The sequence below is a fragment of the Salmo salar genome, chromosome 01 (assembly GCF_965601325.2).
Source record: "Salmo salar chromosome 01, fSalSal1, whole genome shotgun sequence".
Taxonomy (NCBI): Eukaryota; Metazoa; Chordata; class Actinopteri; order Salmoniformes; family Salmonidae; genus Salmo; species Salmo salar.
In genome coordinates this window covers 111,881,961-111,900,270 of record NC_138291.1, presented here as the reverse complement: position 1 = coordinate 111,900,270, position 18,310 = coordinate 111,881,961, and the positions used below count along the sequence as shown (strand labels likewise).

At 45.0% G+C, this 18,310-nt stretch overlaps 1 protein-coding gene across 2 annotated transcripts in view; it reads right to left on the bottom strand.

The window, feature by feature from the left end:
* The window catches only part of LOC106613836 (A disintegrin and metalloproteinase with thrombospondin motifs 14), a 464,750-nt gene that overhangs the window by 399,103 nt on the left and 47,337 nt on the right, over positions 1 to 18,310 (bottom strand). For both annotated transcript variants that reach the window (XM_082978765.1, XM_082978764.1), the window contains exon 4: positions 14,806 to 15,002. In XM_082978765.1, coding sequence (XP_082834891.1) covers positions 14,806 to 15,002 — 197 coding nt within the window. The remainder of the gene's footprint in view (positions 1 to 14,805; positions 15,003 to 18,310) is intronic.

The window sequence follows — 18,310 nt, the reverse complement described above, 5'->3', positions numbered from 1 at the left end:
ATGAACATATGAAACAAGTTGAGCAAACAGATCATTTTAAGTTGACTTTTTCCCCCCCTAGGTTTACTCAACCCATAAGGCTCTGGTCAAACATAGTGCACTACGGAATACGGAGCCATTTGTGACGCAGACTAAGTAACATTTCCATCCGAGCATGTTTTATCCTCATCAAACCATCCACTACATGTCAACACTCCCTCTAGGGTCCTATAGAGTCAATCAACAGCTTCAATTTGTGGTTTTCTGAATGCGGGTTTGAGGAAAAGAACCAGGGATGGGTGGAGGGATGTGGAATCTTGTTTCTGTTTCCATAGCTACATATAGAAGTCTTAGAACAGGAACAGCTTGGTTATGGATCATGATGATCAACATGCCGAGTCAGCTGACTGGAGACCAGAAGGGACCAGGAGACACAGGGTTCATTGAGTTCCACATAAAAAAACAACCTTTCTAATGATTCTTTCCTCACAGGTGTCTCTTTAACCTGTTGTCCTAGAAAATATATATGCTATGAAAACATATATGTAAGCTATACATACAATCAGTCTTCTATGGTTGGTTTGTTTTGAACTTTGTATGTCTGCCCAAACATGAACTTGATGTACTGGCTGCGGTTACTAGACAGTTTGTGTGAATATGTCTCGATGCTTTACTGTGTCATTTTCCTTTTTCTTCAAGTGTGTCTTAAACTAAAATGTATGGATGAAATAGGCTGCCGTTGGGCCTCCTGAGTGGTGCAGCCTTCCTAGGTACTGCTTCGCAGTGTTGCAGCGTCACTACAGTCTGGGATCGAACCCAGGCTCTGTCACAACCGTCTGTGACCGTGAGTCCCATAGGGCGGCGCCCAATAAGCCCAGCGTTGTCATAATTAGGGGAGGGTTTGGCCCGCGGGGGCTTGACTTGGCTCATTGCGCTCTAGCGACTTCTTGTGGCGGGCCAAGCGCCTGCAGGCTGACCTGTCATCAGTTGAATGGTGCAGCTGGCTTCTGGGTTAAGCGGCTGGTCTTAAGAAACGCGGCTTTGGGGGGTGGTCATGTTTCGGAGGACACATGATTTGACCTTTGCCTCCCCCGAGCCCGTTGTGGAGTTGCAGCGATGAGACAAGATCGTGAGAAAATGCAAATACAAATAATAATAATAATAATAATAATAATAAGGACATTATATAGGATATTGACCACAACAAAACATGGAAGATATATGTTATTCTCTTCCAGTTTTATGCCTTTTCAAAGTTAACTTCAAAGCATAATTTAACAATAAAGTGTGCAGAAACCATCACAAACACACACGCCCAGATATGTTTCAAAATACACACACACACACACACACACACACACACACACACACACACACACACCACACACACACACACCACACACACACAGCCCAGATGTGTTTCAACACACACACGCCCAGATATGTTTCAAAACACACACACACACGCCCAGATATGTTTCAACAACACTAGACCAGCTATGTTTCAACACACACATTCGCCCAGATATGTTTCAACAACACTAGACCAGATATGTTTCAACAAAACTAGACCAGATATGTTTCAACAACACTAGACCAGATATGTTTCAACAACACTAGACCAGATATGTTTCAACAACACTAGACCGGATATGTCTCAACAACACTAGACCGGATATGTCTCAACAACACTAGACCAGATGTCTCAACAACACTAGACCGGATATGTCTCAACAACACTAGACCGGATATGTCTCAACAACACTAGACCGGATATGTCTCAACAACACTAGACCGGATATGTCTCAACAACACTAGACCAGATGTCTCAACAACACTAGACCGGATATGTTTCAACAACACTAGACCGGATATGTCTCAACAACACTAGACCGGATATGTCTCAACAACACTAGACCGGATATGTTTCAACAACACTAGACCGGATATGTCTCAACAACACTAGACCGGATATGTCTCAACAACACTAGACCAGATGTCTCAACAACACTAGACCGGATATGTCTCAACAACACTAGACCGGATATGTCTCAACAACACTAGACCGGATATGTCTCAACAACACTAGACCAGATATGTCTCAACAACACTAGACCGGATATGTCTCAACAACACTAGACCGGATATGTCTCAACAACACTAGACCGGATATGTCTCAACAACACTAGACCAGATGTCTCAACAACACTAGACCGGATATGTTTCAACAACACTAGACCGGATATGTCTCAACAACACTAGACCAGATGTCTCAACAACACTTGACCGGATATGTCTCAACAACACTAGACCAGATGTCTCAACAACACTAGACCAGATATGTTTCAACAACACTAGACCATGGTGAGTTAGGTCAAATGGTCTCCTCCCAGCAGAGCGAAGGTCGGCCATATTGATTTATCTGTGTTAGTGACAGTCTCTCTCCTGTTTACCAGAATACTGGAGGTCTGAGCTGATGCACTTTGTTTTCGAGTGATGCTTTAAACACAGCCGAGGAAGGCCCTGGGATGGCCTGCCTGTCTATGATGTCATTATCCCAGTAAGTCATAAACACAGCAGTCACAGTGATAAAGGCAGGCGTTGCACATGCCGCCTCTCAGGTCACTCTAAGTACGGTGGTGCTCCTTACAAATTACAGAACCGAAATAAGGAAGCATTTTTGCTTTGCTGGTCTCTCTGTAACTATGTCATGAATGTAAATAAACCCAGCTGGGGGGAGTCTGCGCCAAGTTCTCCAAAACAAGACGTGACGTTTACCCTCTCCCCAAGGACACATCACCCATCTATCATCCTTCTATCTGTGCACATATAGCTGAATTAAGAGGGAAGAGATGTCTAACACACTAGATAAATGATAAGCTAAATGTCAATAGGCAGGACAGCACACAATGTTTAAAAAACCACAGTACAAACATATAAACGACTGTGTAACTGACGCAAGACTGGAACTTGGCAACAATCCAACATTTACACAGCAAAGGAACGTAGACTAGGCTACACATCAACCAAATAGCCTTATTCATTCACTTCCAGAACAGTAATTCAGCTATTTAATGAAACCGTGTATAAGTAAAGTAAAGGCAGATGACGCCAGATTCCCCTTGACTTTGTGTGATGTAATGTATTCAGATCTCCATACTGAGTTGAATGCTGACCTGTATAAATGTCGGGTTGATATTGGACGTTAAACTGAGCAGCTGTTGAACAATGACGACAAACATCAGAAATAGCCACAGCCATTTCCTGCCATAGTGGAGCATACTCTAAACTGTAAGCTAGCTGGAGGGATATACAGTGCCAGTCAAAAGATTTAGAACACCTACTCATTCAAAAGCTTTTTCTTTATTTTTACTATTTATGACATTGTAGAATAATAGTGAATACATCAAAACTATGAAATAACACATATGGAATCATGTAGTAACCAAAAAAGTGTTAAACACATGAAAATACATGACAAGTCCAAATTTGAGATTTTTGGTTCCAACCGACGTGTCTTTGTGAGACGCAGATAAGGTGAACGGATGATCTCGGCATGTGTTGTTCCCACCGTGAAGCATGGAGGAGGAGGTGTGATTGTGTCGGGGTGCTTTGCAGGTGACACTGTCAGTGATTTATTTAGAATTCAAGGCACACAGCATTCTGCAGCGATACGCCATCCCATCTGGTTTGCACTTAGTGGGACTATCATTTGTTTTTCAATGACCCAACACCTCCAGGCTGTGTAAGGGCTATTTGACCAAGAAGGAGAGTGATGGAGTGCTGCATCAGATGACCTGGCCTCCACAAACACCCAACCTCAACCCAATTGAGACGTTTGGGATGAGTTGGGCCGCAGAGTGAAGGAAAATCAGCCAGCAAGTGCTCAGCATATGTGTGAACTCCTTCAAGACTGTTGGAAAAGCATTCCAGGTGAAGCTGGTAGAGAGAATGCCAGGAGTATGCAAAGCTGTCATCAAGGCAACGGGTGGCTACTTTGATTTGTTTAACACTTTTTTGGTTACTACATGATTCCATGTGTTATTTCATAGTTTTGATGTCTTCACTATTATTCTAAAATGTAGAAAATAGTAAAAAATAAAGAAAAACCCTTGAATGAGTAGGTGTGTGCAAACGTTTGACTGGTGCTGTATATCTCATCCTACCTGCCTGCCTTGTGTACAACATAACATCAACATGGACAAAACCCCTCGTGGGTTTTCTCTAACAACACAGCCATTGTGCTCAGGCAGGCACCTCATAGGCTCCTAGCATGGCTTTGTCCAGGCAGGCACCTCGCAGGCTCCTAGCATGGCTTTGTCCAGGCAGGCACCTCGCAGGCTCCTAGCATGGCTTGGTCCAGGCAGGCACCTCGCAGGCTCTGCAGGCTCCTAGCATGGCTTGTTCCAAGCAGACACCTCACAGGCTCTGCAAGCTCCTAGCATGGCTTGGTCTAGACAGGCACCTCACAGGCTCTGCAGGCTCCTAGCATGGTTTGTTTCAGGCAGGCACCTCGCAGGCTCTGCAGGTTCCTAACATGGCTTGTTCCAAGCAGGCACCTCGCAGGCTATGCAGGCTCCTAGCATGGCTTGGTCCAGGCAGGATGTGCTTTAATCAGTTCCTTGGCCCGGGAGATTTTCTCCAAGTGGTATTGTACTAGCTCTACATTCTGTACTGGTGGCTGGGAAGGATTGGTGGGATTTGGGTGGGTAGAGCTATTTCAGACACAGCAAGCCACTGGCTTAACCAGAAGAGCTACAGTATTTACCTTGTTTGTAGAAACTTAGACCTCTCAGTCTAAAGAGACTGGGAGCAACAAACCATCTCTCTCCTCACTTGCTCTTGCTCTCTCTGAGTGAATGTTGTTAGAATGTAAACATTATTAGAATGTAAAGTTTCAAGTTTAAACTTTTATTTGTCACATGCACAGGATACAGCAGGTATAGAATAGTACAGTCGTGGCCAAAGGTTTTGAGAATGACACAAATATTCATTTTCACAAAGTCTGCTGCCTCCGTTTGTATCATGGCAATTTGCATATACTCCAGAATGTTATGAAGAGTAATCAGATGAATTGCAATTAATTGAAAAGTCCCTCTTTACCATGCAAATGAACTGAATCCCCCAAAAAACATTTCAACTGCATTTCAGCCCTGCCACAAAAGGACCAGCTGACATCATGTCAGTGATTCTCTCGTTAACACAGGTGTGAGTGTTGATGAGGACAAGGCTGGAGATCACTCTGTCATGCTGATTGAGTTCGAATAACAGACGAAGCTTCAAAAGGAGGGTGGTGCTTGGAGTCATTGTTCTTCCTTTGTCAACCATGGTTACCTACAAGAGAACACGTGCCGTCATCATTGCTTTGCGCAAAAAGGGCTTCACAGGCAAGGATATTGCTGCCAGTAATATTGTACCTAAATCAACCATTTATCGGATAATCAAGAACTTCAAGGAGAGCGGTTCAATTGTTGTGAAGAAGGCTTCAAGGTACCCAAGAAAGTCCAGCAAGCGCCAGGACTGTCTCCTAAAGTTGATTCAGCTGCGGGATTGGGGCACCACCAGTACAGAGCTTGCTCAGGAAGGGCAGCAGGCAGGTGTGAGTGCATCTGCACGCACAGTGAGGCGTAGACTTTTGGAGGCAAGAAGGGCAGCAAAGAAGCCACTTCTCTCCAGGAACAACATCAGGGACAGACATATTCTGCAAAAAGTACAAGGATTGGACTGCTGAGGACTGGGGTAAAGTCATTGTCTCTGATGAATCTCTTTCCGATTGTTTGGGGCATCCGGAAAAAAGCTTGTCCGGAGAAGACAAGGTGAGCGCTACCATCACTCCTGTGTCATGCCAACAGTAATGCATCCTGAGACCATTCATGTGTGGGGTTGATTCTCAGCCAAGGGAGTGGGCTCACAATTTTGGCTAAGAACAGAGCCATGACTAAAGAATAGTACCAACACATCCTCCGAGTGCAACTTCTCCCAACCATCCAGGGACAGTTTGATGACGAAAAATGCCTTTTCCAGCATGATGGAGCACCTTGCCATAAGGCAAAAGTGATAACTAAGTGGCTCGGGGAACAAAACAGAGATATTTTGGGTCCATGGCCAGATAACTCCTCAGACCAAACATTTGTCATTTTTGATACTGTCGCAAAGCTAACTAAAAAGCAGCATTCCCCAAGAGAGGATGACTTTCACTTCAGCAGTGATAAATACATGAACTTCTTTGAGGAAAATATCATGATCATTAGAAATAAATTACGGACTCCTCTTTAAGTCTGCGTATTCCTCCAAAGCTCAGTTGTCCTGAGTCTGCACAACTCTGCCAGGACCTAGGCTCAAGGCAGACACTCAAGTGTATTAGTACTATATCTCTTGACACAATGATGAAAATAATCATGACCTCTAAACCTTCAAGTTACATAATGGACCCTATTCCAACTAAACTACTGAAAGAGCTGCATCCTGTGCTTGGCCCTCCTATGTTGAACATAATAAACGGCTATCTATCCACCAGATGCGTACCAAACTGGTTTAGATCTTATCTGTCGGAAAGATATCAATTTGTCTCTGTGGATGGTTTGTCCTCTGACAAATCAACTGTACATTTCGGTGTTCCTCAAGGTTCTGTTTTAGGACCACTATTGTTTTCACTATATATTTTTCCTCTTGGGTATGTCATTCAAAAACATAATGTTAACTTTCACTGCTATGCGGATGACACACAGCTGTACATTTCGATGAAACATGGTGAAGCCCCAAAATTGCCCTCGGTAGAAGCCTGTGTTTCAGACATAAACTCGGACAAAACAGAGATGCTTGTTCTCTCCCAAGAAACAAAGAGATCTTCTGTTGAATCTGACAATTAATCTTGATGGTTGTACAGTCGTCTCAAATAAAACTGTGAAGGACCCCGGCGTTACTCTGGACCCTGATCTCTCTTTTGTCACTTCGAGGTTAGACTACTGCAATGCTCTACTTTCCGGCTACCCGGATAAAGCACTAAATAAACTTCAGTTAGTGCTAAATACGGCTGCTAGAATCTTGACTAGAACCAAAACATTTGATCATATTACTCCAGTGCTAGCCTCTCTACACTGGCTTCCTGTTAAAGCAAGGGCTGATTTAAATGTTTTACTGCTAACCTACAAAGCATTACATGGGCTTGCTCCTACCTATCTTCCCGATTTGGTCCTGCCGTACATACCTACACGTACGCTACGGTCACAAGAAGCAGGCCTCCTAATTGTCCCTAGAATTTCTAAGCAAACAGCTGGAGGCAGGGCTTTCTCCTATAGAGCTCCATTTTTATGGAATGGTCTGCCTACCCATGTGAGAGACATGAGATGATTGAGTGTAGTCTGGCCCAGGAGTGTGAAGGTGAACGGAAAGGCACTGGAGCAACGAACCGCCCTTGCTGTCTCTGCCTGGCCGGTTCCACTCTCTCCACTGGGATTATCTGCCTCTCACCCTATTACAGGGGCTGAGTCACTGGCTTACTGGTGTTCTTCCATGCCGTCCCTAGGAGGGGTGCGTCACTTGAGTGGGTTGAGTCACTGACGTGGTCTTCCTGTCTGGGTTGGCGCCCCCCCCTTGGGTTGTGCCGTGGTGGAGATCTTTGTGGGCTATACTCGGCCTTGTTTCAGGATGGTAAGTTGGTGGTAGAAGATATCCCTCTAGTGGTGTGGGGGCTGTGCTTTGGCAAAGTGGGTGGGGTTATATCCTGCTTGTTTGGCCCTGTCCGGGGGTATCATCGGATGGGGCCACAGTGTCTCCTGACCCCTCCTGTCTCAGCCTCCAGTATTTATGCTGCAGTAGTTTATGTGTCTGGGGGCTAGGGTCAGTCTGTTATATCTGGAGTATTTCTCCTGTCTTATCCGGTGTCCTGTGTGAATTTAAGTATGCTCTCTCTAATTCTATCTTTCTTTCTTTCTCTCTCTCCCTCTCTCTCTCTCTCTCTCTCTCTCTCTCTCTCGGACGACCTGAGCCCAAGGACCATGCCCCAGGACTACCTGGCATGATGACTCCTTGCTGTCCCCAGTCCACCTGGCCGTGCTGCTGCTCCAGTTTCAACTGTTCTGCCTGCGGCTATGGAATTCTGACCTGTTCACCGGATGTGCTACCTGTCCCAGACCTGCTGTTTTCAACTCTCTAGAGACAGCAGGAGCGGTAGAGATACTCTCAATGATCGGCTATGAAAAGCCAACTGACATTTACTCCTGAGGTGCTGACCTGTTGCACCCTCGACAACTACTGTGATTATTATTATTTGACCATGCTGGTCATTTATGAACATTTGAACATCTTGGCCATGTTCTGTTATAATCTCCACCCGGCACAGTCAGAAGAGGACTGGCCACCTCTCATAGCCTGGTTCCTCTCTAGGTTTCTTCCTAGGTTTTGGCCTTTCTAGGGAGTTTTTCCTAGCCACCGTGCTTCTACACTTGCATTGCTTGCTGTTTGGGGTTTTAGGCTGGGTTTCTGTACAGCACTTTGAGATATCAGCTGATGTAAGAAGGGCTATATAAATACATTTGATTGGATTTGATTTAGGCTATGGAATCATCAACAGACGAACCATAGAGCAGCAGGCCTCCTCAACAGACATTAGGATATGGAATCATCAACAGATGGACCACAGAGCAGCAGGCCTCCTCAACAGACATTAGGATATGGAATCATCAACAGATGGACCACAGAGCAGCAGGCCTCCTCAACAGACAGTAGGCTATGGAATCATCAACAGATGGACCATAGAGCAGCAGGCCTCCTCAACAGACAGTAGGCTATGGAATCATCAACAGATGGACCATAGAGCAGCAGGCCTCCTCAACAGACAGTAGGCTATGGAATCATCAACAGATGGTGAACCATATAGCAGCAGGCCTCCTCAACAGACAGTAGGCTATGGAATCATCAACAGATGGACCACAGAGCAGCAGGCCTCCTCAACAGACATTAGGCTATGGAATCATCAACAGACGGACCATAGAGCAGCAGGCCTCCTCAACAGACATTAGGCTATGGAATCATCAACAGATGGACCACAGAGCAGCAGGCCTCCTCAACAGACAGTAGGCTATGGAATCATCAACAGATGGACCACAGAGCAGAAGGCCTCCTCAACAGACAGTAGGCTATGGAATCATCAACAGATGGACCATTGAGCAGCAGGCCTCCTCAACAGACAGTAGGCTATGGAATCATCAACAGACGGACCATAGAGCAGCAGGCCTCCTAAACAGACATTAGGCTATGGAATCATCAACATATGGTGAACCATAGAGCAGCAGGCCTCCTCAACAGAGAGTAGGCTATGGAATCATCAACAAATGGACCACAGAGCAGCAGGCCTCCTCAACAGACAGTAGGCTATGGAATCATCAACAGATGGGCCATAGAGCAGCAGGCCTCCTCAACAGACAGTAGGCTATGGAATCATCAACAGATGGACCATAGAGCAGCAGGCCTCCTCAACAGACAGTAGGCTATGGAATCATTAACAGACAGACCATAGAGCAGCAGGCCTCCTCAACAGACAGTAGGCTATGGAATCATCAACAGATGGTGAACCATAGAGCAGCAGGCCTCCTCAACAGACAGTAGGCTATGGAATCATCAACAGATGGACCATAGAGCAGCAGGCCTCCTCAACAGACAGTAGGCTATGGAATCATCAACAGATGGACCATAGAGCAGCAGGCCTCCTAAACAGACATTAGGCTATGGAATCATCAACAGATGGTGAACCATAGAGCAGCAGGCCTCCTCAACAGACAGTAGGCTATGGAATCATCAACAGATGGACCACAGAGCAGCAGGCCTCCTCAATAGGCATTAGGCTATGGAATCATCAACAGATGGACCATAGAGCAGCAGGCCTCCTCAACAGACAGTAGGCAATGGAATCATCAACAGATGGACCATAGAGCAGCAGGCCTCCTCAACAGACCGTAGGCTATGGAATCATCAACAGACGGACCATAGAGCAGCAGGCCTCCTCAACAGACAGTAGGCTATGGAATTATCAACAGATGGTGAACCATAGAGCAGCAGGCCTCCTCAACAGACAGTAGGCTATGGAATCATCAACAGATGGACCACAGAGCAGCAGGCCTCCTCAATAGACATTAGGCTATGGAATCATCAACAGACAGACCATAGAGCAGCAGGCCTCCTCAACAGACAGTAGGCTATGGAATCATCAATAGATGGACCACAGAGCAGCATGCCTCCTCAACAAACATTAGGCTATGGAATCATCAAGAGATGGTGGACCACAGAGCAGCAGGCCTCCTCAACAGACAGTAGGCTATGGAATCATCAACAGACGAACCATAGAGCAGCAGGCCTCCTCAACAGACAGTAGGCTATGGAATCATCAAACAGATGGACCACAGAGCAGCAGGCCTCCTCAACAGACAGTAGGCTATGGAATCATCAACAGATGGACCATAGAGCAGCAGGCCTCCTCAACAGACAGTAGGCTATGGAATCATCAACAGATGGACCACAGAGCAGCAGGCCTCCTCAACAGACAGTAGGCTATGGAATCATCAACAGACGGACCATAGAGCAGCAGGCCTCCTCAACAGACAGTAGGCTATGGAATCATCAACAGATGGTGAACCATAGAGCAGCAGGCCTCCTCAACAGACAGTAGACTATGGAATCATCAACAGATGGACCACAGAGCAGCAGGCCTCCTCAATAGACATTAGGCTATGGAATCATCAACAGACGGACCATAGAGCAGCAGGCCTCCTCAACAGACATTAGGCTATGGAATCATCAACAGATGGACTACAGAGCAGCAGGCCTCCTCAACAGACATTAGGCTATGGAATCATCAACAGATGGACCACAGAGCAGCAGGCCTCCTCAACAGACAGTAGGCTATGGAATCATCAACAGATGGTGAACCATAGAGCAGCAGGCCTCCTCAACAGACAGTAGGCTATGGAATCATCAACAGATGGACCACAGAGCAGCAGGCCTCCTCAACAGACATTCACTGTAGCCTGAAGTTGTTTAATATGCTGTGTTAGTGTCAGCCTGGCCTGGCAGAGCAGACCAGCAGGGCTGAACAGCAGCAGATCCTCTAGTCGGGTGGATGTGTGTTCTGATTGGCTGCCATGCAAAGCAGCAGTCCAGCACCAGCCAGCCCCATCCCGCCCCCCCCCCCTCTCCACTCCCGGGCAACTCACAGTGGATGCCGCCCAAATGGAAACCAATTCCATATATAATGCACAACTTTTAACAAGCAGCGCCGTTTAAGATACAACAGTGACAGGTCTAGTGCAGCTAATCAGACCACCCTGCTGGACCCAAATGGTAACTGTTACAGAGTGACACCAGCACCTTGTGAAAATCTGACTTGGTGGATTAGGGTTGTGGAATCAGATTAAGGTGGTAGGAGCTGCCTGAGACTGCAATGAACAAACTGACAGGTTTTTCTCTTTCATTAGTAATCCATCAACATTCAGAGAGAGAGAGGCGAGGGATACATAATGTGTCAACGTCCACTATGTGAGAGGAGGGGACAAGTACAGTAACAACCAGGCCCTGAGGGGAATCTATACACATTGGGGGGGGGGGGAGAATCAGTCTGGCCAGCGAGCCAGCAACAAAGCTGTTACTACTCTATCATGGAAAGTCATTCCCACGAGAGAGCACAGTTTTCCAATTTCCACAAACAGTCATCTTGTACTGCAGGCAAAGGTCAACTGGTTTGGTCAATTACATTCCAATAGCTTTTTGGAATTTCAGTTTACATAAGTGAATTTAAATGGAATTGACCCCCAAACTCTGGTCTGAATTGTGAATAGTACAGTAAGCTGTTCACAGGAAAGTTAAAGCACTCACACACAGAAAAACAGTGCATTGGGGACAAACAGTTAGGAAAGATTTAAAGGTCCCGAACACTCATTCTGATTCCCATGTAAAATTGCCTTTTGAGTGACAAAAACAACACCAACAATATTTTTCACCAATAAAACATTTCAAAATTTGAAGTTAGGAAGTCTGAAAGGACAGATTGAGTAGGCAGGGAGCTAATTGGCTGAGTGGGCGGGGACCTAGTAGGCTGAGTGGGCGGGGACCTAGCAGGCTGAGTGGGCAGGGACCTAGCAGGCTGAGTGGGAAGGGACCTAGGAGGCTGAGTGGGCGGGGACCTAGCAGGCTGAGTGGGCGGGGACCTAGTAGGATGAGCGGGCGGGGACCTAGTAGGCTGAGTGGGCGGGGACCTAGCAGGCTGAGTGGGCGGGGACCTAGTTGGCTGAGTGGGCGGGGACCTAGCAGGCTGAGTGTGCGGGGACCAAGCAGGCTGAGTGGGCGGGGACCTAGTAGGCTGAGTGGGTGGGGACCTAGTAGGCTGAGTGGGGAGGGAGCTAGTTGGCATGTGGCTGAGTGGGCGGGGAGTTCACCTTGAATGACGGTTCTTTGAAAACGTCTATGCGAAGCCCCGTGGACACAGTGAGCAGTGTTGCAGTCACATTATCTCAAGCAAATTTTCTGATACACAAATCAACTCAAACAACAATGAAATTGCATGCAACATCCAATCCTGTCATACATACTCTCTCACGGTTTCACAAATTATGTATCAATCCTGTTTGGTTATTGAATAAAGCATCAATATAGACCAAATGCTACTTCCATGACCAGGTGAAAGTGATGATCCCTTATTGCTGTTACTTCAAATCAGTGTAGATGAAGGGGAAGAGACAGGTTAAAGAATTGTTTTGAAGCCTTGAGACAATTGAGACATTGATTGTGTATGTGTGCCATTCAGAGGTTGAATGGGCAAGACAAAAGATTGAAGTGCCTTTGAATGGGGTATGGTGGTAGGTGCCAGGAGCACCGGTTTGAACTGCAACACTAGTGGGTTTTTCCAACTCAGTATTAGGAAGGTGTTCCTAATGTTTGGAATATTCAGTGTATATTACCTCTTAGACAATGTTCAAAACTCATGATTATCAATGATGTCAAGAAGTCTGTATGAATCTCCTGTTTGAAACGTCTCTCGACGTTATGACATGACAACTGTGTTGGGGGTTTTTGGCAACCCTTCCCCTTGCTTTTGTTAAATGCTGGCTAAAGACCTAGCTAGCCAGCAACTTCTCTAGCGAACACCAGAACCAGATGAAAGCTGAAACCTATAAGTACATTTGCCTTAGAATAGATGAGTAGGAGAAACCTCTAATTATATTTGTTGACACGCTGCAGTCAACTTTAGGCATCAGTTGACCAGCTAACTAGCTATGTAAACTATACCCCTCTGCAAACACGCCTTCTGCCATGTTGGTTACAAGGCGTACCTTATTTAAATTAGGTAAGAGAATAAGACGTTACCATTGGTGTATTAAAATGAGAGCCTTTTTGTGATGTCACAAAAAAACCTTAATAATCCCGCCTCCTGAATCCAAGTGTGACTTTATGATCAAACTTTAGAAGCAACAGTCATTTGTTATACTTTGGTCATCTTCCATCTCGTTTCATCCTAATATAATCCAATTTCATTAAAAACATGATTTTTAACTGTACGGGACCTTTTAAGGTAACACTTAAGTAGAGTGGTGGGTATGTGATGTGTAACATTCACATAGGGCGATTCCATGCCAGCGTAGACCCCATATATTTTATATCTCAGATTGTTCTGCCAGTTATCACATAGATACTTCATTGGGAGGAAGGATATTTAACATGCTTTTTACATTTGTATCACAAACTATTTTTTCACTAATTGGTATTTAAATTGTATTAATCATAATGAAAGTAGACCCTTTTTAAACCTATACATGCCTCCTGTAATACCCTATGATCTGTGAAATATACATGACACATACAAATTCTTTATAGTGTGCTCTAAAATGCGGAGTATCTCTTGATTCTGAAATACTATTTTCACATTCATTTATGCAACATTTAAAATATGAATATCTCAACAGTATTGTTTGGATCAATATACTCTACAAGTACATACAATTTCCAGAGTGGACTCTCTGCTAACTCTGAAGATACGATTTATGAGCCCCGCCAACACAGTGAATGGGAAAATGGATACAAAAGGGAACTCCCTCTGTTGGTGATTTGCTGAATGTGCAATCCTAAAGGAGGGCTGTGATTGGTTAATGACCTATAATATCAATTTATATGTATAAAATGGGTCATATCATTAAAAGTACCAGAGAGCCCACTCTGGAAATGTGATGTGTTTGAAGAATATATTGTTACAACCAATATGTAAAAAAAGGGTACTTTTGAGATATTAATACAAGTATTTTAAATGCTGATGAAATTAGTGTGAAAAATTGTATTCCAAAATCTAAACATACTCCATATTTGAGAGAACAATATAAGGAGTATGACAACACTAAGATGTTGTCTGTGTCATGTACGGTTCACAGACCTAAGGCTGCGTTTACACGACAGCCCAATTCTGATCTGTTCTTCACTATTTGGTCTTTTGACCAATCAGTTTAGCTCTGAAAAAGATCTGATGTTGAAAAGATCTGATGTGACTGATCAAAAGACCAATTAATTGAGAAAAAAAAATATCAGAATTGGGCTGCCTGTGTAAACGCAGCCATAGGGTTTAAAAAGGGCCTACAAAGGCCACTTTCATCATGATTTTCCCCACAATTGTTGGTGATACAAATATAAAAAGCAGATCAAACATCCTTCCTGCCAATAGAAGTTACTATGTGAGCATTGCCAGAAAAACCTGACATACCAAAAGTATTTTCGGCCTACACTAGCGTTGAACCGCCAATAGCATTCATAAAGTATTTATATGTGTGGCATAAAGAGTAAAAATGGACTTACTATGTTGATGAGTGTGAGGACATAGTTCTGTACGTGCTCCTTGCCATGGAAGCGCACCACAGAGTCGTCCACAGCCAGCAGCACCTCGATGTTGTAGTCGTCCTTCTTGGCATGCCGCCGTTTGCGCTCAGACTCTGTCACCTTGTGCTCCAAGAGGTCCAGAGCACCAGGGAGGTTAGCAATCCCAAAGTCTGTCACTGTGTGGAAGAGAAGAGACATGAGGAATTACAACAAGTAACATTTAAAATACAGCAGTATGTTTACATGAGGAATTACAACAAGTAACATAGCAACATTTAGCATACAGCAGCATGTTTACATGAGGAATTACAACAAGTAACATTTAAAATACAGCAGTATGTTTACATGAGGAATTACAACAAGTAACATAGCAACATTTAGCATACAGCAGCATGTTTACATGAGGGTGAGGAGATAGTATGGCCTCCTCTCCGATGGCACCCAATTCCCTATTTAGTACACTCCTTGTAGGTGCTTCATAACATTAAAAAGGGAAAACAGTGCCATTGGGGACATAACCTACTGCTGCTCAAGCGTTGGTCAAGCGTTGGTCAAAAGTAGTGCACTTAAATAGGAAATGGGGAGAAATATGGGACACAACCAAGCTTTGGAATCGTCTCGTGTCGTCTCAATGATGCAGACAGTCCAGACATGAACAGGAGAGACTGTACAAGGCTGAACTGAGACCTGTACAATGATGCAGACAGCCCAGACATGAACAGGAGAGACTGTACAAGGCTGAACTGAGACCTGTACAATGATGCAGACAGTCCAGACATGAACAGGAGAGACTGTACAAGGCTGAACTGAGACCTGTACATTACAACGACCCCTTGATCCCATCACCTGAACACCATCTCTAATCATACATCAACAACAGCATGACACGTCAACATCCTCTTCCTGTTCAACCCCCTAGAACTATGTACACTATATATAATGACAGAAACCTCTGTATAGCCCATATCTGGAATATAATGTTGATGTCCTGTATGTCAGAGATCATCTTCTGGAATATACAACTTAAAGAAACAGGTGAATGTGCATTCTCAGTAGGATATGATTTGGCATTTTAGTTATTTTATTTTTAAGCTGTATGTGTCCCTGGAAAATGACTCGGCTAAATGCAACAGTTACTTGTAAGTCAACAATGGATAGAATGGAAACCATCCGAAATAACAGTAAAGTGAAATAGCAAACATAATAATGTTTTTAATTTCCTTATTGAACATTATTGTTGTCGACAGCAACAGGAATGTGTCTGGATACATTTTTTTATTACCGTGTAAAAACAGCCTGGTGTTATAAAACATGGAATTTGGCTATGGGCAGCTGGAAATGATCACATTCCACCATGACGGCAAGGAATCTCTGCCACCTCACTACGCTGTCTGAGACCCACACACTAGACCAGATGGGCATCCAGCCACCAGACCTGGGCTCAATACTGTTCCAAATCAAGGACTTTCAGCGCTTGCTCTAGCCTGCTTCCTTATGGAGACAGTTCCAGGAAGGTGATGAAGGTAAATCATATAAATGTTCCTAGGTGAGAAACAGCACAACATAGAGAAGAGAAAATACTACTGTGTCGTTAGAATGAATTCTTGGAATCTGTCAGACAAATAATAGGCTGCCACAGAAGGAAGGTTTGTCTCAGTGGCTAGAAAAACAAGGGCTCTCTATGTGTCTAAGGTAAAATCATCCACTACTCTATAGAAAAACAAGGGCTCTCTGTGTCTAAGGTAATATCATCCACTACTCTATAGAAAAACAAGGGCTCTCTATGTGTCTAAGGTAAAATCATCCACTACTCTATAGAAAAACAAGGGCTCTCTATGTGTCTAAGGTAAAATCATCCACTACTCTACTCTATAGAAATACAAGGGCTCTCTATGTGTCTAAGGTAAAATCATCCACTACTCTACTCTATAGAAATACAAGGGCTCTCTATGTGTCTAAGGTAAAATCATCCACTACTCTACTCTATAGAAATACAAGGGCTCTCTATGTGTCTAAGGTAAAATCATCCACTACTCTACTCTATAGAAATACAAGGGCTCTCTGTGTGTCTAAGGTAAAATCATCCACTACTCTACTCTATAGAAATACAAGGGCTCTCTGTGTGTCTAAGGTAAAATCATCCACTACTCTACTCTATAGAAATACAAGGGCTCTCTATGTGTCTAAGGTCCAATCATCCACATGGGAGGTTGGAGACAGCAGGTGTCCATTTGACATGATTGAGATAATATCAGGACAAACTGAGAGAAGGGAAGTAGGCCACATGTTGCATGCTGTCAGTAACAATGTGACAAACATGGAAGTGGCTAAACTTGACAAATAGGATGTATGATTGTAAATCACCCAGCCAGCTGCCTACATTCCAGTACTTTCAGAACCACATCATTGCTTAACTGCTGGAAATATGACATCAGGACTCAGATTCTGAAGGCCCTCAATATGTCATTAAAAAACTGAATTACAGAACTCTGATAATGATGACATAGAATCCAGATAATGATGACATAGAACACAGATAATGATGACATAGAACCCAGATAATGATGACATAGAACCCAGATTATATAGAACCCAGATAATGCTCTGCTGTTCTTCCAGTGGCATCCTACCACACAGTGGGCTCTGCTGTTCTTCCAGTGGCATCCTGCCACACCGTGGGCTCTGCTGTTCTTCCAGTGGCATCCTGCCACACCGTGGGCTCTGCTGTTCTACCAGTGGCATCCTACCACACAGTGGGCTCTGCTGTTCTTCCAGTGGCATCCTGCCACACCGTGGGCTCTGCTGTTCTTCCAGTGGCATCCTGCCACACCGTGGGCTCTGCTGTTCTTCCAGTGGCATCCTGCCACACCGTGGGCTCTGCTGTTCTTCCAGTGGCATCCTGCCACACCGTGGGCTCTGCTGTTCTTCCAGTGGCGTCCTACCACACCGTGGGCTCTGCTGTTCTACCAGTGGTATCCTGCCACACCGTGGGCTCTGCTGTTCTTCCAGTGGCATCCTGCCACACCGTGGGCTCTGCTGTTCTACCAGTGGCATCCTACCACACCGTAGGCTCTGCTGTTCTTCCAGTGGCATCCTGCCACACCGTGGGCTCTGCTGTTCTACCAGTGGTATCCTGCCACACCGTGGGCTCTGCTGTTCTACCAGTGGCATCCTGCCACACAGTGGGCTCTGCTGTTCTACCAGTGGCATCCTACCACACTGTGGGCTCTGCTGTTCTACCAGTGGCATCCTGCCACACCGTGGGCTCTGCTGTTCTTCCAGTGGCATCCTGCCACACAGTGGGCTCTGCTGTTCTTCCAGTGGCATCCTACCACACCGTGGGCTCTGCTGTTCTACCAGTGGCATCCTGCCACACCGTGGGCTCTGCTGTTCTACCAGTGGCATCCTGCCACACCGTGGGCTCTGCTGTTCTACCAGTGGCACTGGAGCATTAGTCAGAAGTTAATAGTGCTATTCCTCGTGA